Source organism: Meles meles, chromosome 1, assembly GCF_922984935.1.
Source record: "Meles meles chromosome 1, mMelMel3.1 paternal haplotype, whole genome shotgun sequence".
In the NCBI taxonomy this organism is placed as follows: domain Eukaryota; kingdom Metazoa; phylum Chordata; class Mammalia; order Carnivora; family Mustelidae; genus Meles; species Meles meles.
In genome coordinates, this window is record NC_060066.1 from 30,776,785 (window position 1) to 30,798,153 (window position 21,369).

Below are 21,369 nucleotides of genomic sequence, written 5' to 3' on the forward strand. Positions count from 1 at the left end.
TGCTAAATGGTTGCTTGACCTCAGGAAACTGAGGCTTTGAATGCCTTAGCTCCAGGGAATAATTAATATGAGAAATATACATCGTAGGCCAGGCCCATTGGGAAACTTAATGTGGCCCAAGGGAACGCTGGGGACTGGTTGGGAAGGTTGATGCCTTTTCTTCAGCCTGGTATTTACTTATTAATTTGTTTGTTCAGCAGCTATTTAAATGATTATAAGATCAAAGACCTTTTGCTGGGCACAAGGGATCCAAAGAGTGTAGTGGAAAGAGTACAGGTTTTAGAACCTGCCAGATGTTGGTTTGAATCATTGCCGAGCTATGTGATTTTGAGCTATTAACTTCTCTAAACTTATTTCCTTGTTGGTAAAATGGAAATAATGCCTACCTTGCAGGCTGTCATAAGGATTAGAAATAATACACGTGAGGCACCTTCTGGTGCTATAATTAGCATTCATGCGTCAGGTATAGTATCTGGAAATGGATACACTTTTTTTTTTGGCCCCTCACAGATGGTAACTTTGATATTAGCTGTTTAGAAATGAGTAAACCAAGCCTGAGAAAAGTAACTCATCCAAGATCACTAACTTCTGAGAGGAAGAGCTCTGCTTTGAATCTAGAGCTGACAACCAAAGCGATGTTCCTCACCATGTCTCCTAGATGACTGCTCGGTCTAGTGTCACATAGCCCCACCCCTCACCCCCTCTCCAGGTCTAGCTGGGGAGTGATCCGTCCTGTGGGCTGGCCAGGCTTCCATGACTCTGTGGCAAGGCATGTTGAATCCCTGTCTGGGGAATGTACAATCAAGCCAAGAGACGGAGGCGGTTCTGATAGAGAGGTAAGCTGAGAGAAAGGTCACAGGGTTTACTCAGGGGCCAGGGTTACCTTCACAGACCGCGTGTAAGCTGGAGTTGAGGACCGAAGCCATGTGGATGGAATCCAGGAAAAGCAAGCGAGTTCATTCTGTGATGGATGATAAAGTCCAGGTGGGTTTGGCTCGTCACCACGTTCAGTGTTTAGATGGAGCCCATTTATCTGCTCCAATTCCTCTTTCAGTTAAGCTTGAAATGAATATCTGCAACTTGATTTTTAGAAAGACCCAGAGTTTAACCAGGCATGAAAGTATAGTTATTTGCATAGTAGCCATGATTTGCAAAAAAAAAAAAAAAAAAAAAAAAAAAGACGGTAACACATGTTTTGATGAAGGAGGTCTGAAGTGCTGAGGGACAGAGGAAGGGAGGCACTTACCATCCCCCACGGAACGTGCATTTCTCTAAGTTATCCCATGCTGGCTGTCTTCATGTGAGGCTTGCGACTTAGGTGAGTGGCTTGGACTGATAGTTGGTTCTCGGATTTACCTAATATATAGAAATCACTAATTCATTTCACTTGTAAGTATGTCTTTAAGTTCCACAGAAATTGTGTGGAATCCAAATTAAATAAATGCTTGCCATATCATGCTAGTCCTAGATATAATAGCTTGAGCTTCTTTTTTATTTAATGGTTATTGATTGAAGACCAAGAAGAGGGTATTAAATCCTCTTACTCTAATGGAATTATCTTAAAAGGTATCTTCTGATATAGTATGAAGTCAGCTATGGAGGAACTTGAAATTCTTCTCTGGTTTTCCCGTTGGTCCTAATCGAATGAAATCAGTTGTATCATTTTCTCTGCACAACTGGATGTTTTGTCACTGAAGAGTGCCAAATGAGCTTCATTGTTTTCTGCAAATTTTGAGTAAGTTTAGGGTAGGTAGCTATGAAACATTCCAGCAGAATGGTTTGAGTACTGAATTTTTTCACAATATTCAGCTAACGAAGAAGGTATGTGAAGCTCTTACAATGCATGGTACATATTAGGAATGCCCACCAAATCAACTACCCTACCTAGGAAACTTCTAGATGGCACCTTGTTAAGAGAAAAAGTGTTGAATTGATGCTGTGTACATTTATGGAAAGTCTTATGTTACAGATGATATTGATGCAATTCATAAAGGTTTTCAGTTATGACGAGGCTCAGAGAAAGATTAGTTGTCTTCTAATACTTTTCTGCCTCTCTTGAAAAATAACTGTGTCCTGATCCAGTGACATTTAAAGCTTTAAAAATATGTAAGAAAAAGAGACCTCGGAACCTGCTTGTCCATCCAGCTCAGCTGCTAGGAAGCTGTAGGAACGTGGGTGGGATGCTCTAGGTTTTTTGTGCCTCCTTTCACATCTTCACCATTCTGGAGAGTTAGACTAAAACAGGGGTAGTAAATACCTACCATACGCTTTGTCTCTGCACCCTCCCCAACACAACCACCTGATCCTGGGTCTGTGGGCTCTCCCCCGACCCAGAAGATAATGATTATTTTTAGTTTGACAGCCCTCTTCTTACCAATAAGAGATCCAAGAAGAGGATCTTGTTCTCGGCCAGTAGTTTATATTCACTTCCCCATAAAATGGCAACCTGGATGTGTGAAGAATGCTTTTTCCCTAAATCACTATTTGAAAAGCAAGATGCATTGACTTTTCTTCTCTTATTTACTCCCCAGACCCTGGCATCTTTAACAGCAGAGCAATTGTTACTTTTCATCGTGCTGCATTTGGACTTTGCTATCTGTTCTGTAGTCCACTGTAGAGCTTACCTTTGGCTTTTAAGGAAAAAGAAATAAGGCCTCTAACTGGGGTTAAAAGACAGTATTAAAGAAGTGAGAGCTCCAGAGCTCCCCTGCTCCCTTTTTACACCAGAGATTCGTAGAGTAAAAGTGAGTTATTGCCCCCTTGTGGTCGTGTTATATGTTCAGTTTCTCACACAAGTGAAGTTGTGGAGTATAATGTGTCTCTGCTGCCTTGAAACTGCCCTGCAGTGAAGTCAGTTATTATGAAAAGAACTGTAGGTAGGTGGTTTTAAAACCGCCTTTCCTTGTTTGTTTTTTCTCATCTATCTTAAACTCCACAGAATCTTGGCTCTGAACTGATTTTTCCTTTTTTTTGAGATACCAGATATCTAAGAACTGAAATAGAATGATCCAAGTTATGTGGAAGAAACCCAAATCTCATTCATATTCCTTTTCTGTAGTCCTTGCCACTTCAAATGAGTTTGTAGGGTGTTGGGAATGTCTTATTGCCCCTTTAGAAGTCTGTATCCGAAGATTTTGTCTTCAGAGCTATAAAATGGGGAAATTTTGAATTACTATGTACAGGAATCCTTATTTGTAAAAGTTCAAGTGAGCTTTAGGATTAACTTTTCATTCAATTTCATAATACTGAACATGAAACAAGGCTTAAAATCCAAATGGAGCTTCATTTCAACAAAACAGATGAACTTCATGCCTAATAAAATACCTTCTAGAGGAAGAGTGGAGAGGTTCTACAGACCAACAAAAGCCATTTCATACTATTCTTTTTACAGTACAAACGTGGCAGACTTTTACAATTAGAACAGTAATGCACAGTCATAATTGGCTTATTGAATTAGTTCTTTACAAATGATCCTAAATTTACATGGGATTTCTAAATGATTTTCATGTTTGTATATTTAGAGAAGTCCCATTTTGTCAACTGTTTTTTATTTTGGATGTTGTCACTCCCCACGAATAACTCGCAAGTAGTTCTGCTTACTAGGCTATGTGCAGGTTATGTGTAAATTTTTGAAGCACATGTTCTTTTATAAGGATGAAATGACTAAGTGGCCACTTGGAAGACTTCCCCATTATGACTTAAAGTTCAAGGTGGCCCGGTAAACTCTCCTCAGTATATGGTTCTTATTTTTCAACACTTCAAAAATTTGTTGGTTTGTCTCTAGATTATTTTGTTCTCAAAGACCAATCACAATTTGATCACAGTCAGGAAACGGTCATAGAAGGATTTACCAGTCCTTTCTAAAGACCTATCTCCCCGCAATATTTTTAGTGGAAAAGATGTTATTTCTTAAAAGCCAGATAAATGTCCCTAAAAACACCAATTAAAGAACTTTGTACTATAAATAAGGAGATAGAGCAGATTTATTCGTGTACGGTACTCAGACTCTTTCCTTTGAGGCTCAGCTGATGTAAAATAGCCATTAATATATTATTTGGAACTATTACAAGGGAAGAGTTTTCTCTTAGACTAGGTAGAATATCCTGTGGTAGATGCTGGTCACACTCATCATAGTTGCCTACTTGGATGCCTTTCTGGATGAAAGCAGTTTTGTGAACTAACATCCGTTCTTTTTTTTTTTTTTTTTTTTTTGACACAGAGAGATCACAGGTAGGCAGAGAGGCAGGCAGAGAGAGGGGAAGGAAGCAGGCTCCCCGCTGACCAGAGAGCCCGATGTGGGGCTGGATCCCAGGACCCTGAGATCATGACCTGAGCCGAAGGCAGCGGCTTAACCACTGAGCCACCCAGGCGCCCCCTAACATCCGTTCTTAATGCCAGAAGTGTTCAGGCAGTTCAGTAGTTCCTAAGCTTTTATACGTTACATCCAATTATGATCAACCATTCCACCCAAAAGTCTGCTTACCACCAGAAGAGGAATATTTTGTATCACAGTCTTTTCCTTATACCTATTTATGATAAATTTTAGGGACATGTAATTTCTCTTTGGAACAAAAGTAATTCCTGGTCCTTAAGATACAAATACTTTATAATTGAAAGGACACTTACTGTTTCAGTAATCATAAAAAGAGCTCATGAGAAATTGTGTAGGAGGACATTTTGGTAATTTATAATTTTTTCAGAGTTATACAGTAAACATCTCTGTGCATAAATCTCTGTCCACGTTTAGATTATTTTCCTAGGATGGGTTCCTAGATTGGAGTGAAAAGTTATGAATATTTTAATGCTTTTGTACACATTGCCAGATGGCTTTTAGAAAGACTGTATCAATTTTATATTCTCATAATGCATCCCGATGCCTATCTCACCACATTCTCACTTTTTTACTTTTAAGAATCTTGGCAATGGCAACTCATTTTATTTGGCACTTTTAATTGTGAGATTTGATTGTTTCATATATTTACTAGTTGTTTTTATTTCCCTTATGAATTATATTTAAGTCTTTTGTCTATTTTTATATGAGCTTTTAAAATATTTAGGAGCCAACTGGCATTTTTCCAGAGAATCATCAATCACTCTTAAATAAATAAATCTCTGTTTCTACTCATTCTTGGGCAGACTCAAGTTGCCCATATGAGAAAGAAATAGCTCAATTGCTATTCATTGTCTACAACTCAGTCCTTGTGAAGGTGTGGAAGCAACTTTCTCCCCTCTACCTCTAGTGTGTCCTCTGAAGCATGACAAAGTTCCCCAGCCGGGTGGTTGTCAGACTTTTTGTCCCTCGGTTTCAGCTGCTTTGAAGAATGGCTCGATTTCTGAGATGATCCCCAAATCTCCCTGGTGAATTTCATAAATACAGGGAAGCCCAGGTTTCAAGTTAACATCACAAATTTATCATTGAAATTTAATAGAAATTAGTCCTGGTTTCAGATGATCACCTTTGTCATCACAGTTGTGGGGCTAACAGTGGAAATTATATTTGTCATAATTGTGACTTACTTTTCCGTGTGTGTGTGTGTAAAGAGACTTTTTTTTTCATAGTCACAGCTACTGAATTTTTTCTCAATTTTCTTTCTTCTCATTTACCATTCGAAAGTCTTCCTCAAAGCACTTAGTAATCTCAACGGAAATCCGACACAACCTTTGTGCCTTACTCGTGGATATACCGGAACCATTGTTCCAGTTATGAAAAAAACTCTTACCTAAACCCAGTGAGAGGAAAAACCTTTTGAAGACTTTCCTAGACGTTGGGGCTTAGGAAAGAATGAAATTCATGCCTCCTGGCAGTGGAGTTCGTATTTTCACAGCTTCATGTAATTTGTGAGTCTGCCTGATATCATGGTTGAAAAGAATCTATTTTATTTCTGATTCTAATAGCAGTAATCTACAGCTGGAGGTTAGGAGTATTTCCATAAGGGGCTGTTCACCTTTCTGTGTAGAGGAGTTGATAGGTTATCCTGTTGGACCATTTCCACATGTGTGCAACTCAATTTAATTATGTTGGTTAGAGTGTGGTTTTGATGGTATCTTTCTAACTTGAATGATCTTGTCTTGCTTGTGATATTTCGTACAACTTTCTGGTGAAAGAGGATCATAGTGTCTTCATTCCATAAATGTAAAAACTGAGAGTCACAAGTGTGATACATTACGAAACATCTCAGTATAAGACCAAGCTTATCTACTGGCTCCCTTTCCTTCTGCCTTTCTCTGTTAAGCCCCATTGCTTTCCTTAACAGCTGTAATACATGAGCCAGTCTTCTTGCATCTGTAGAACGGGACTGAAGAGACTCACTGAGCAGTGATTTGTCAAGGCCACTGTATTCTTAGAGCACTCAGGACAAAGATATGCAAATGTGTCATTAGAGTTGGACATAGCTAGAGGCTCAAACCTTTTCTGCTGATCTTGGGCAGTATATTTTCCAGGTTGCTGCTCATGAACTAAAAAAAAAAAAGTTAATTCCATGACTTGAATTTCTCTTTGGGTGACTGGCATCATGCTTGCCTTTAAATGCTTCCTCTACAGGGTGAATATACATAATTGAAAGTCTAGAAGGCATTCTCCAAATCTAATCTAGCCACAGGTGTAAAGAAATGGAAACATACATTAGCACACTTGTATATCCAATATAACTTATTTTCAAATATGTAGATCAAAACAGGGATATGTATTTTCTGTTAGCTTTAATCTTACTGATTTCTTATGTTTGGAAATCTTAGTGGAGTTCAGGAGAAAATATGTACAAGACCTTTTTTATACCTTAGTTAGGTTATATTTTAATATTTTTTTTACTACTTTGAGTTGGGTTTTAATCAGAACAGCCTACAATGGACTACAAAATATTTTCAGGTAATTTAGGCCTATCTGTGGTCAAGTCTTGGCTAACCATCTTAATTCTTCAGTATTTTCAGTATATCCTACACGAGAAATGGGGCTGACCAGAAACAAAACAAAGCAATGAACTGATAGCACAGAGATGTCCTTCAACAAGAGACCTCTGAGGGAAATTTTTAGGGTTGTAATTTGGTCTCCCAAACATCTTTAGTTGAAATCAGAACCATATAACTTAGTGCCAGTGGAGTAATTGTACAACTTGAAAAATTATATGTTTCCAGAAGTGTTCCTGAACTATGGACTATTTTATGCAAATATTGAATAACTTTCCTATCACACAATATTATATCAACCAGCAAACCCAAAGACCATTTGATATTGACAATTACATCAGAATGACATATTAGGTAAGTGGCATGAAATTGACCCTCTCTTAAAATAAGAATTTCCAGTCATTTAGCATAGATCTTCTGTTAGGGAATTTTTCATTTGAAAAATTGAAGTGGTGAATGGGAAAAGATTTCTTGAACAAATACCCAGTATATTTTTATCTTAACACATTTAAACATCTAGCAATATTACTTTTCCATTTACTCAATTTCAGTTCGCTTTTAAAAGAAACTCCAGGTTTTAAACAAATTAAACATGAGCTCATTTTTGCAATGCAGTCAGCAATGATTTTAACTAAGGTTTTTGTTGTTTAAAGAAAATCTAGAACTAAGGAAATCTTCAAAAACTTTATAATTGAACCTTCTTTTTAAATATGCAATTTTACATTAAGTGTTTCATCTCTCTGCCCTCGTTAGGTGTGTCTCATCATTAGATATAATGTTACTCAAATAGTTTTAACTTTACAGCTTCTTTGATTAATGATGGTTTGAACTAAGGTTCCATTGGGTAGGATTAACTATGTTTAAAGATGGCAAGATGCCGTTATAACATTAATGCCAGAATTTAATAAGAAACAGAAATTAACTTGGGGGAACTTTATAATTTAATGTGAGGGCACGATCATATTCTGATTATTTTACTGCCGTGTCCTATTAAAAATAAATTATTCTTTATCTTGTGATAAAGTTTCACTCAGCAAACATTTGTTGACTGTCAGCTATGTGCCAACCACATGCCTCTTTTCCATCCTCAAACAAAATGAAAAATCCCTCCCTTGTTTAGAAATCTCCCAGGCTCCTATAATCTAGTACAACTCTGCTTTCCTAAGGCAGGGAGCTAGATCCCTAACTTCTGGTCTGTTTCTTTCACATTCCTTACACAGCTGCCCGCCCCCTCCATTGTCTCAAATGAAAAGCTGGCCAGATACATCCCTGTAATCAATGGTCTCAGAAGGTGGGAAAGCATGGGTTAGAACAGAATGTCCAATTTGTGGTACTGATTGCTACAGTGTCAAAGAGCTATACCTCACAGAAAAGTTTTTGTAGAACTGCACAAGTAACATGGAAGCAGGGTGGGTAGGAGACTAGATTTGAGTCTGGTAAGAATCTTTACGTTTTGAGGGTGTATGTTGATGACTTAATTTCTGCAAACTTCAGTGACCTTTGAGCTCCTTTCTGTTCTAAAAAATCCCACAGTTCTTCTGTGTTTAGAGCCCAAAGAGGGCAATGGACCTAAAGCAAATGCCTGTTAGTCTTCTCTCATGATCTTATATGTATATACTTGCAAAGAGATGTTGAAACATTGTAAAAACTGTGAGCCATAACCAGGAGATGCAAAAGTGAAATAGAGCAGAGGCAAAGGGAAAACTCTATTCAAAAACTCCTGATGGAGACAAACCTCAACTATTTAGCTAGTGGTCTGGGCTTCCTAGTGGCAACGGCAAAAAGGAGAAATGGGATTACTAGGTGGGTGTGTGTCCTTCTGGTAGGAAGACACCTCTCCCCTGTTCTTCAGGAACAAACCAGCATTTTTCTTGCTCACAATAACTGGTCTAGGGAATTTGCATAAGAAGCCCTAAGCCACATAATGAACAATGTCCTCATGATTTTTTACAGAAAATGAAGAGTTCCACCTATGTCATTTCATACACTGGCCTTTGGAGAACGGGAAGGGAATAATGTTAAAAGCAAGACGTTTCTTTCGCCTGGGGAGGAGGAGGGGCCGAGAGATGGAAACTTCTGGTATATTTACTGTAGATAGCTGCTTATTTTCTTTCGACCCACCGACATGTGGAGCTGTAGAAAGATGTAAAGATGTCTAGTAAAGGGTAGCATTGTTAAAAGTCGGAGGGGATAAATGGAATTTTTGTGGCAGGATGATATTTGCAAGACTGATCAGGCCACTGGGAGATTTTTAAATATGCCAGTTCCCTGTAACAGGAAGATCAGTCTGTTTTAGACAGCATAGCCAATTGAGTAAATTATTATTATTCCGTCAAAATTAATGTGAACAATTTTCTCTTTGAGGCTGCTTTTTCCATAGGTGATGTTTTCCAGATGGACTTTGTGTAAAACTCTCAATGTTTTGTGTTTTCTTTCCTAGAGAAAGTGCCGTTTCTGACATGTCTTCATTTCTTTCTCTTTCCCCTGGTGTAGGAAAGAGAACCCCAAAGGCAAAGGAGATGAAGAACAAGAAAAAGAAGAGGAAGCTGATAGAAAGAGCCCAGGAGCAACACAGCGTCTTCCTAGCTACAGACAGGGCTAACCAGTAAAATAAAAGACATGTAGGGTAGATTTGGGGGAGGGGGTACAAAACTCCTCTCCACTCATGGACCCTGGCATGCAGCTTTTGTGCTGCTTTGACCAGTATCTGTTCCCAGTAGCGTTGTGAACGGAGGAGCCACGAGCGTGGTCTCTGTTATTTATGCTTTGATTTGCATCCGGAGACTCTGAAGGCAGGAGCTCCCGACCTGAATCACCGGAAGCAGGAGTTAGGGGTCCAGCACGTGCCTCGGCTCCACGTGCACTGAGAGATCATGGCACCACGAAGGGACAAGACTTGTGAGGACACGGACCACCCTTGGAGCCCAGACTTGTGCATATTTATGGGAAAGAAGACCCTCAGCTGGCCAAGAGCTATTTTCACTGGTGACCTTGATTTCTCACGTTGTGCATTCGCAAGGATAACTGTGTGCAGAGATCTGCTTAGAGCTGGGGCGGGGGGTGTGGGGGGTGTTCCAGGAGTTCCTGCTCAGCTTCACAGCAGCTCCAACTTGTACATAACTCTGTGGGGCTACATAGGAACCTTTTCCTTACTGTATATTTATGCTTTCTGAAGTGTAACAAGTCATACCTGATTAATATTATGTCAGATTGTTTCTAGGAACCACTAGAAACAATAATAGAAACCTAACCATTGTCTAGTAAATGGCTATTCTAGGTTTGAGAATTGACTGATGTTTTGTTGACCCTTGACTTTTTTTTTTCAGGCTTATTTCTCATTGTAAGAATAGGATAAGCTAGTTTGTACATAGGCTCAAATGACCAGTGTGAAAGAATTTGTATATCTGTAGACATTCCCCACTTCATGTCGTCTCCTGCAGATAAAGCAGCAGGTTATAGACAGAAGCTAAAGCTCTCTTTAAGCCTAAGATGTGATGCCTTTATGAAACACAACTGAGGAATGATGTGCAGTCCCTTCTAGTACTCATGCTGTTCTACTGGCTAGCTAGAGAATTTTTCAAACTTTTGTTTCAAGCTTCAGTATATATATACATATGCATTTATATTTATTTAAAGCCATTCCTGACTTACCAAGACAGGGTACCTACCAATACTCTTGGGTCACTATAGAAATTACCATCATGAGACCACGCACAGAATTTGAGGAGAAAACAGGATGAGTCCCTGTAACTCCTGGTCGGACCTTAACAGGTCTCCTTGGAGCCAGAATCCATATGCTTTCTAAGACAGAAGAACACTATGGAGAACCCGCCCCACCACCACCCACCCCGGGGAATTTCAGAGCAGTTGTTTCAAAAACATCATTGTGGAGTTGGGGGAATCCATTCTTAGAGGGTTTTGAATTGGCTTCTTCTAAAAGCATCATTATCTTCCTGGCTAATCCAGAAGAAAATTAGAACAAAGGGAAATGGTTATGGATATTTAAGGAAGAAAAGCAAGGTAAAGCCTTTTTTTTTTTTTAATCACCTTGCATTGGCAAAACTACCTCTCCAGTATTTTGTTTTAACTTTTGAGTCAAAAGCATCCTACCAGTACATATAAATGTCATATACATCGTTATGAGATTATTGCTATGAAATAATAAGCCATATATGAATGTTGTATACAACTTTAGGGTTTGCATTTAATCCTAAAGTGTTCACCTCCTTTCATGTCTATTTACACTATATTCCTATTTACTAAGTGGGGAGGGGGCTCCTTTATATAGTGCTTCATCGTTAATAAGTCAATACCTGTTCTGTTTCTGAGATGTTCTTTTCGTGCATTAAAAACTTCAAAATTATTCGTTGTGGAAGTTTTCTTTAGAGGTACATTTAGGGGGGAAAAGCAATATTTTAACAACTCTACCCCTAAATAATCCTTTAAACAAGGCAGAAAATTTTTACCAATGTTAGTGAATATATCTAGGAATGAGCTAGGTATAAATTACACTAGAGTGGCGTGGTTAGGCTTTTTTAAATTTTTTTTTAGATTGTTTTGAGAGAGGGCATGTCCAAGCCAGGGGAGGGGCAGAGGAAGAGAGAAAATCTCAAGCAGGCTCCATGATGAGCACCGAGTCTAATGCAGGGTTCGATCCTATGACCCTGAGATCGTGACCTGAACAAAAATCAAGAGCCCGACACTCATGTGAACCACCCAGGGGACCCAGGAATAGAGGCTTGAGAGCCACACTGCCTGTGTTCCAGAGTAGCCTGGGACAAATTCTCTCTCTAGGGCTCTGTTCCTCCTCTGTGAAATAGAGGTAACAGTACTGTCTACTTGTAAGGCTGTTTTAAGGATTAAATTAGGTAAAATGTGTAAAGTATGGTCAGCACAGGATATATATTAAATTGCCATGTAAATAACCTGTTATTAATTGCCTCTGTTCTTAACATTTAAATTATTTAGAAGATCTTCCTTTCTTGTTAACAAAACAATATATTGATGGAAACATCAGTTCCCTTCAATCTATTACTTGATGCCTGGACATTATTTGCCCCAATTTTTATTTTTGTGGGAATTGACTTATAGCAGCTTGATTTCTAAGCCTCCCAGTTATAAGCAAATACATAACAGAGACACACACATACTGCAGTATAATTTATAGCTTCAGGATAATACAAAAACGATCTGGTGTATATAAATAAAGAATATATGAAACTGGTTTTCCCCCAATATTTTCAGGGAGATTAGCATCTGTAGAAGTGAGTGATGGGGTCACAACTTTGTCAATTGAGTGTGTTGGTTGTGGGTTGGGAAAGTGTGGGTTGGGAAAATGGGTGCAGGTGGTCAAAAGGTACAAACTTAGTTATACAATAAATATATCATGGAGAAGGCAAGGTACAGAATAGGGACTATAGTTAATAGTATTCTCTTAGCAATTTTCAAATATGTACTATAAAATGTCCTCATCACAAAAGTTTGACAGATTAGCACTTAGGAAAAGCCAATTTTATGAATGTCTCTGTTTTTTAAGATGCAAATAGCAATCACTGTGTACACGAAATTTTCATCTTTTGCTAGAAACATTTGGAGAAAAGTTAGAATTTAGCCTCAAGTGTGTGATTCCTTCTCTCGCTTTTTTTTTTAAGGAGAACTATGAATAAGAAAAAAGTGCATACCTCTGTTCATGTTAGAAGTTTGTGCATAGCAGATACTACTTGATAGTATCATTAGAAAAGGTAGAATCCGTAACCCTATAAATGTATATCTTGACCAATCACATTATCCTCTCCCTTCTTTTAAAAGGAATAACCACTCCACTCAAGCATCTGGCCTCATCCCCTCTTACTTTTGTGGAGTCTTCAGTATCCACTTATGTCATTTCTTTAGCTCTTCCTCTCCTTTGACTTAGGTACTATTTCTCTCAGGGTCTTCATTGTCCACTCTCCTGAAAAAGGAATTTATTGTCATTGATGGCTTTGACTTTTTTCCCTTATCTATTTCTTCGCCACCATTGCATTGTCCTTGCTCTCACAAAGGGAACAATGACATTCCCCTTGCTAATATGAGAACTTTTGCCTTACATGCCTTGATCCGTTTTTTTGTGTGCCCTCTCTGCTATTTCCACCAAGTTTGATTTTATTGTGCTCTTTCCTTCAGAAATTTCACTTCTCATTTGTCTTCTATAACACTCCTAACCTGGGTTTTCTACTTCCCTACTTCTTTTGGTCTTTCCAAGTTCTTTCTTGGCCTAAATTCAAAATACTGATATGTCATAAGTGAGCCCACTATTTAATCTTTCAAATTTAATCTCTTCATCTCCACAACATGGGAAATATGACCTATGGCTTCAGATACAAACTATATGCTATTGATTTCCCAACCCAGCTCTCTGTCTCCAAGTCTTTGGTAATGATTGCCAAGCCTACTAGAGCTCTTGACTAGGGAGTCACACACTTAAGCTCAATGTATTTATTTATTTATAAAGATTTTATTTATTTATTTGACAGACAGAGATCACAAGGAGGCAGAGAGGCAGGCAGAGAGAGAGAGGAGGAAGCGGGCTGTCCACAGAGCAGAGAGCCAGATGTGGGGCTCGATTCCAGAACCCTGAGATCATGACCTGAGCTGAAAGTGAAGCTTTAACCCACTGAGCCACCCAGGCGCCCCAAGCTCAATGTATTTAAAACTGAATTTATTACCATATCAGTTGGGCTCCAGTCAAAGAAATAAACCAGTTGAGGTATTTCAAATGGGGAGTTTAACACTGACAACCAGTTACATGGGTAATAAAGGACAAGAAGCTGAAGTGGGGATGACAAGATCAGATTAACAAAAGCAGAAAGCCACTATCTCCCTTACGGGAAGGGGATAACAGGAAGAGGTTGAGTTTCTGGAATCCAAAAGCCACCCAGCTAGAGCTAGAACTATAGTTGAGGCTAGAGCTGTGACCAGAGAGGAAGCCAGAACCAAAGACAGAAAGCTTACCTGATGGGAACTAAAACCTTGGAAAAGATCTGGTCACTCTGAGAAATGTTGCCTGGCTTCTCCCTGCCTTCCAACCTCTATACTTCTGCCCACACCCGCCATTGCCCAAACCTGACTGGAAACCAGGGAGCCTCAGTAATGTAGTTCCCTCTGTAGGGAAGGACGTAGACCTAGGAGCAACCAAGCAAATAATGTAGTCACTGACATCTTCCCACAGAGTATTTCCTCTTCCTGCCTTCCCATTTAATAGTTAATAAAATCTTTACTCACATAGTTGGTTACATGAACACTCTTGTAATCATCATTTACTCCCATTGTTCCCTCCATCTAATCAGTTCCTAAATTCTAGTGAGTCTACCTCAAAAGTGTCTCCTGAATTTCTCTCCACCTCTTTACTTTCTTGGTGCTGTGGTTGTGCTAAGTTTCTCTTTGTCTCTCTTCTAGACTTTTTTATTATCCTAAGTATTCTTGCCCAAAGCTTCACTCCAGTGATTATTAATATTTCTACCATTTCTTTTTCCTGTTGACATATTGGTAGTGCTATTATTTAAATAATGTCCTGTTTCTTACAGAATAAGATCCTGTAAATTTTTACATGAAACACAGTACCCTTTTAACTTTCTGTTTACCCACGTACCTTGTGAGGATCAAGAAAAGACTAAATGCACTGGGATGATAATTGTCAAATTTTCAAGGGTTCCTTTCAGATACATTTGGATGTGCTTACCATAATGATTAATATTTTTGAATCATGAAGGCAGAGACGTAAGGGTAACTATGACTTGGAAAGCAAGTGATAAACATAAAATCTGAGAGGTCAAGCACTTTGAAAAATGTGTCAAAGATTTAGACAATTTCCCATGTTAATCTATGATGAATCCTTTACAACAAACTGCCATGTGCCACCCTTCCCTGCCCCACCACTCCCTGCATTAGAAGACACTGATAACCACTGCTGAGCTAAACACAAGTCTCAGAATCCTTCCCAACCAAGGTGCTCCAAGGATACACTACCAAGAGATTGAAATTGACAGGGGAGTTACAGCCTTCTGGATTCCCAGGTCAACTTCATGCCCAAGAGGGTGACTTCTGTCTTCTCCCAGAAACACTCTGGAGTGTATCATGAACTACTTTTCAAACCTTGACTCCTAGGGGTATGCTTTAAGACAAAAAGTGAAGTTGTAGGTCTGGGATTGTAACCTTTATTAGCCAACTGACACCTCAGGTTTTCTCACCTCAGTCTCTGTGGCAGCATACTACCCAGGTGCACATTCAACTTTTTATTTGATTCTCTGCTACTGGCTTCCTTTTTTCCTCTTGCTAATTTAGTTCTAAGACTCAAGAAGGAATCTAGTTCCCAGATCTGTTTTTGAGAAGAAGGGTTAGCAAACTTTTTCCATGAAGGGCCCAAGAGTAAACACTCTAGCCTTTACAGGACATGTGGTCTTGGTCGCAGCAACTCAGCCATGCCTCTGTGGTACAAAAGCCACCATACACAGGATGTAAACAAGTTGGGTATGACTGTATTGTAATAAAAATTTATTTGCAGACACTTAAATAGGAATCTCATACACTCTTCATGTGTTTCACCACAGTATTCTTTTGATTTCTTTTTCAAACTTTCATAAAATGTGGTTTGCCAGCCACACAAAAACAGGTGGCAGCCTAGATATAGTGGGTAACCTGCTAGTTGGTGGACTGCACCGGCAAACTCTGAGAGGCTGCATCCAAGCCTACCTCAGCTCTGCATCCTCTGTCTCTGCAGGAGTCCAGAAACTCCAGTTTTCAAATGACCTTCTGTGTGGCTAAGTCTCAAAGTTCCATTTCCACTCTTGATCTCTAACTCCAATTCTAGCTTTCTCTATCTGCCATAGGATATCTTACGTACTTCAGGCCCAAACCTAAAGTAAAAGAGTAAAAACTCAAAAAACAAAAATTTTTCCAAGTTTTCTCCTACCTAACTTTTTTACCAGTATAAGTAGCATGACTGTCCTCTCACATATCCAAACCCCTGCGTTCTGATTAGACAATCTCATACTTTCTCTTTATTCTCTGTCTCTCCAATATCAAGACCTTTCTGTCCTTTATCAGTGGTGTGTGTCAGTGATGTACTCTTCCTTTGTCCTAACATGTGAATTAATGCAGTGGACCCATTTTAAATGTAACCAAAAAAACCTCTTTTTTTGTTGTTGTTTATTTTCAGCGTAACAGTATTCATTGTTTTTGCACCACACCCAGTGCTCCATGCGGTATGTGCCCTCCCTATTACTCACCTTTTTAAAAATGATTGCTTATACTTACCGGTGTCTTTACTGTACTTCCGAGATCCATAATTCCTCAACTGTGCTCCCTGTTATCTTGGCATTTTTTTCTTTCCATTGGAGTTTGGTTTCTGTTTCCTGCCTTAGTCTATGAAGAGTGAGTGCGCAATGAATGCCTACTCTTTACAACGAGTAAAACTGCAGGCAATGATTGCAGTGCCTCTGTCCTTGGCTGGTTCACTTTGAATGAAAGATGATTTTCAGACTAACATTGCATGTCCTCTCAATCTCCTCCACTTTAGAGACAACAGAATGGGTTATGTGATAATGGCTGGAGTGTCAGGAAAGGCTTCTCTGGGAACCTTGGCATGAAGCCTAGATGCTAGGTGTATGAAGATCTGGGAAAGAAGTAGCTCAGACCCTGGCAACAGCCAGTGCAAGGCCCTAATGTGCAAACAGAGCCAGTGCAATCAAAGTACAGACAAAAGGGAAGAGTTGCTAAAGTCTAGTCATGGGACTAACATGAGGTTAGGAGTATTCAAAAGCTAGGTCATGAAGGGTCATGAAAGCTATGGCAAAAGCTTTATTCTAAGTGCTTAGAAAATTATTGGAGCATTTAAGCAAGGGAATGATAGGATTTGAGTCCTCTGACCTATTCACTTGAGCTCCTGTGTGGAAGGTGGGTTTTCAGATTAAAAGCAGAAAGACAAATTATCAGGTTATTTCAGCAATCAGATGAGAATTAACGTGACCTAGGCTGGGAGGTGCAGGAAAGAAGGAGAAAGTGTTGGCGCTTAGGGACAAGTTCATCTCTAGAGATGCAATTGTGGTGTATATCAGTGTATAAATGGCACTTAGCACAACGCTTATGGGCTGATGCCAAGAGAGAATGTCCAAGGAGGAGAGAAGACCTTTAAAATCATCCAACTCTTAGACATGAACCAGTAAAGACACTTGGAAAAGTGTCCAGTGGGAAGAACTAGGAGCAGGTAGTTGCTAACAGTGACTAAGAGCTGGCATTTAAAGTTTACATTGTTTCCTTCCCCCTCAATTTAGAATAAAAATTTCAAGAGAAGTAAAGAACAATTAGGAAAAATTTGTAATAATTGAGGAGTTTGGTCTTCTCAAATTTTTTCCCTCACTGTACACTCAAAGAGTGAAACTAACTAATACTTTATAATCTCCTTGAAAATGTTTTCAGTGTAGAAAGAACTTAAAATAAATCAATGCTCAAAAAACTTTGGAAACTACTCTTTACACAAATGTGATAATGATACTTAATTTCAGGTTACCATATCACCTACCAATTTCATCTACATTTATGATGAAATAATTATCTCAATGACCCAAGAAAGAATTTTCCTTTATTTCTTTCAAATTTAATAAACTATATCAAGTGAACAACAAAACAAGCATTTTGTGAATTATAGGTCCTTGGGTTTGTAATTTTCAACAATGAAGATTTTTTAAAACTTGTAATTATTGAGGTAATTTTGTAACAGCCCTCTGATGTAGGACCATGCATGTTTGAACAGATTTAGGTATTACACACACATATACACAATAGTGGTATTTAACTGGAAAGTAGAATAAATGTTAAAATACTTTTTTCAGTGTTTACTGTGTAAAATAGTATAAAGCTTTGAGGACCTTCATTACATTTTTAAATTTAATAGGTACATTTCTAACCTTATTTCCCATCACACTTCTCCCAAATTTGTTCTTTCCTACATATACTACCTGGAAAATATAAATGGCAGAAACACCAACGGCATACCCATAACCAGTTCCCTCTTTTCTGATCAATAAGGAGCATTCCATTTCTCAATCTTCTTGAAGTTGGGTGGGGACTCTCATTGATTTTAATCAGTGGAATTTTGGCTGGAAGTTATGCGTTTCAGCATAACTTCCAGCATTTAAAAGGGCGTTTATGAGCATGTGTCTGTTCTGCATTTCTTTTCTCTTTCTTTTCTTTTCTCTTGGGGTTGGACCTATAAAGGTAGGGCCACAAGATGAAAACAACCTAGACCTCTGAGTCACTTCATGGAAAACAGTTTTCTTGGGTAGTTGCTAAATATAACTCAGACTTTGGATGAATAAGAAATAAACCCTTATTGTATTAAGCTTTTGAAATTTGGGGGTTATTCGTGACCTTAACATGGATTGGCATTACTCTGTAATGCAGTTTTTCAACTTACTTTTTTCTTGGGATCAAGAAACTATCTTACTTATTAGTTGAAACCTTGTCAGTACATACAGAAAAGCAAAAAAAGTCAAAAGAATGTTTGAGCTAAATAATCAACTTGCTTAGATTTAGAATTAGAACACTGATAAATACTTTGAATGAAGTGTCTCATTTTGATGGCAGAGAACGACATCCTGATGATGGTAGTACAATAATTTGTTATCAAATTTCCAAAGATTCATAAAATATCATTAGATAGTCAAGGTAGCACATAATCCCTACAGGTTTTCTTCATGTACCTATTCTGTGTAACAAGAATAGGCCATCTATAAAATCTATTAGGGCACCTGGGTGGCTCAGTGGGTTAAGCCGCTGCCTTCGGCTCAGGTCATGATCTCAGGGTCCTGGGATCGAGTCCCACATCAGGCTCTCTGCTCGGCGGCGAGCCTGCTTCCCTCTCTCTCTCTGCCTGCCTCTCTATCTACTTGTGGTCTCTCTCTGTCAAATAAATAAATAAATAAAATCTTTAAAAAATTAAAAAAATAAATAAATAAAATCTATTAGTGGGCAGTCAACCAGATGGTTAAATAGGAGGATCCTGAACTCTCCTCCTTCCATAGATACACTGAATGTACAGCTAAAGAGTAATGACCTCAGAAAGAGATCTAGAAACTACATGAGTGACTCCTACACATTGGAAAAATGAGAAAATACCCACATTGGAATGGGACTGAGACATACATTCACCATAAATCCCACTCCCTGCATAGCACCATATCAAGAGGGAATTCCAAACTTCAGCTTCTCCATGAGGAGGGAAGGTTTTCAACAAATACAAATTTTAAGACTTCTGTTGAGGAACAGGACCTCTAAACACTTAGGTCTTGTGTTCACAAGACCCTAGCAAGCAAAGAAACAATTGCTAACTATTGTGAATACCCCCTATGGCTATGTCCCTATGGTTCAGTGCAGAGGGAGCAGACAAAATTGCTTATCTCCCTGAAAGACATCCACTGTATATGTTAAAAGCTGTTTACTGAGGGTTAAACTTCTAATTCAGCACATGTATAGGAGCTACCTGTAATCCTACCTGAAGACCACAGGAACCAGTGGACATCTCCCTTGCTACCTTCCTGTAGCCAGCTACAAGTCAACAGTATCCCCCTGGAAGGAGTCTGTATATATGTCTGCACCCCAGGTTTTGTGCTGCCACTTGAAGGACAGGTCCCTGGATTGCCTGAGTTTGCTAACCAATGGAACTTCATTCCTAAATCCCACAGGACTGTAGCAAACAAGAGAGAAATTCTTAACTACCTGAGCCACTCAGGCACCCCAAAAAAAGAGTTCTTAAATGACTATTTTCCCAGGGCTCCATGCAGAGGAAATGGCAAAAATGCCCATCTCACAGTCTTTCCCAGGAAAGGGTTTATCTACATACTTTAAAAACTTATGTCTGATGGTCAGGCTTCTAATCTAGCATGCATTTTAGGGGCTGGCATTCCTTCAGGGAGACCAGAGCTCATGGACACCACCTCCACCATCTCCCTCCATCCCACCCCAAGTTACCAGTATCTCTGTATGTATGTATGTATCTCTGTATGTCTGTGACCACAGCTTTCATGGCTGCTGCATGAAGGATGAGCCTCCCAGGTCTCTGGGCACTGACAGCTAGTGGGCCTTATATTTGTGACCCCTACAGAAATGTAGCAAAGAAGCAGTTCTTAATGGGTGCAGAAACACTGCCTTCTCCCACCATGGCTATAAGTCCCAGCACAGAGGGAGGAGGCAAAATGACCATCCCTCAATTTTTTCCTGGAGACAACATACTTTCCCAGGGGTTCCCTGAGGGTCCAGCTTCCAGTCATCCTCCATTTAGAGGATGAATGTGAGCCTCCCCTTTGGGACACTGATGGGCCTTGGCTTACCTCTTAGCTTCTGAGCTAAGAGTTCTGAGCTAAGAACAATGAAGCCAACTAGGACAATCACAAATGTTTGAGAGATAACCAAGATTTGGGGCTAGGATATTTGATGAAGTTCACATCCTACACAAGACCATTCTATCAAAACTGGGAGAAGTGGCTATTTTATCTAAGGTACAGAAGCCAACACAAAGAGTCAAGGAAAATGAAGAAACAGGACTATGTTCCAAATAAGAGAGCAAGATAAATCACCAGAAACAAATTTTAATAAAATGGAGATAAGTGATTTACCTGATAGTTTAATAGTATAAATATGCTCACTGAGGAGAGGGGTGCAATTAATGAACAAAGTGAGAAATTTCAACAAATAGAAGATATAAAAACATACCAAATAAGTCAATCGGAGAAAGACAACTATCATATGATCTCTCTGATATGAGGACGTGGAGATGCAACATGGGGGGTTAGGGGGATAGGAGAAGAATAAATGGAACAAGATGGGATTGGGAGGGAGACAAACAATTAATGACTCTTAAACTCAGAAAACAAACTGGGGGTTGCTGGGGGGAGGTGGGGTTGGGAGAGGGGGAGGGGGTTATGGACATTGGGGAGGGTATGTGCTATCGTGAGTGCTGTGAAGTGTGTAAACCTGGAGATTCACATACCTGTACCCCTGGAGATAAAAATACATTATATATTTATAAAAAAAAAATTGGAAGGGGAGGAAAACCATAAGAGACTATGGACTCTGAAAAACAACCTGAGGGTTTTGAAGGGGCAGGGGTGGGAGGTTGGGGGAACCAGGTGGTGGGTAATAGGGAGGGCACGTATTGCATGGAGCACTGGGTGTTGTGCAAAAACAATGAATACTGTTACACTGAAAAAAATAAATTAATTAAAAAAAACATACCAAATATATCAAAGAACCAAAAAATACAATGATTGAACCAAAAAGTTCTATAGAGGGGCTTAATAGAAGACTAGATCAAACAGAAGAAATGATAGGTAAGCTCAAAGACAGGACAATAGAATTTATCTAATAAGAGGAGCAAAAAGAAAAAAAAGAAGAATGAAAGAGTGAAGACAACTTGAGGGACTTATAGCATACAAC

At 39.1% G+C, this 21,369-nt stretch overlaps 1 protein-coding gene across 1 annotated transcript in view; it reads left to right on the top strand.

Moving 5' to 3' along the window:
• RSPO2 (R-spondin 2) overlaps window positions 1-11,266 on the top strand; it is a 158,047-nt gene extending 146,781 nt beyond the window's left edge. Inside the window, exon 6 of the mRNA XM_045998210.1 lies at window positions 9,397-11,266. Within this exon, the coding sequence (XP_045854166.1) occupies window positions 9,397-9,512 (116 nt within the window). The 3' untranslated portion in view covers window positions 9,513-11,266. The remainder of the gene's footprint in view (window positions 1-9,396) is intronic.
• The last annotated feature ends 10,103 nt before the right edge of the window (window positions 11,267-21,369 follow it).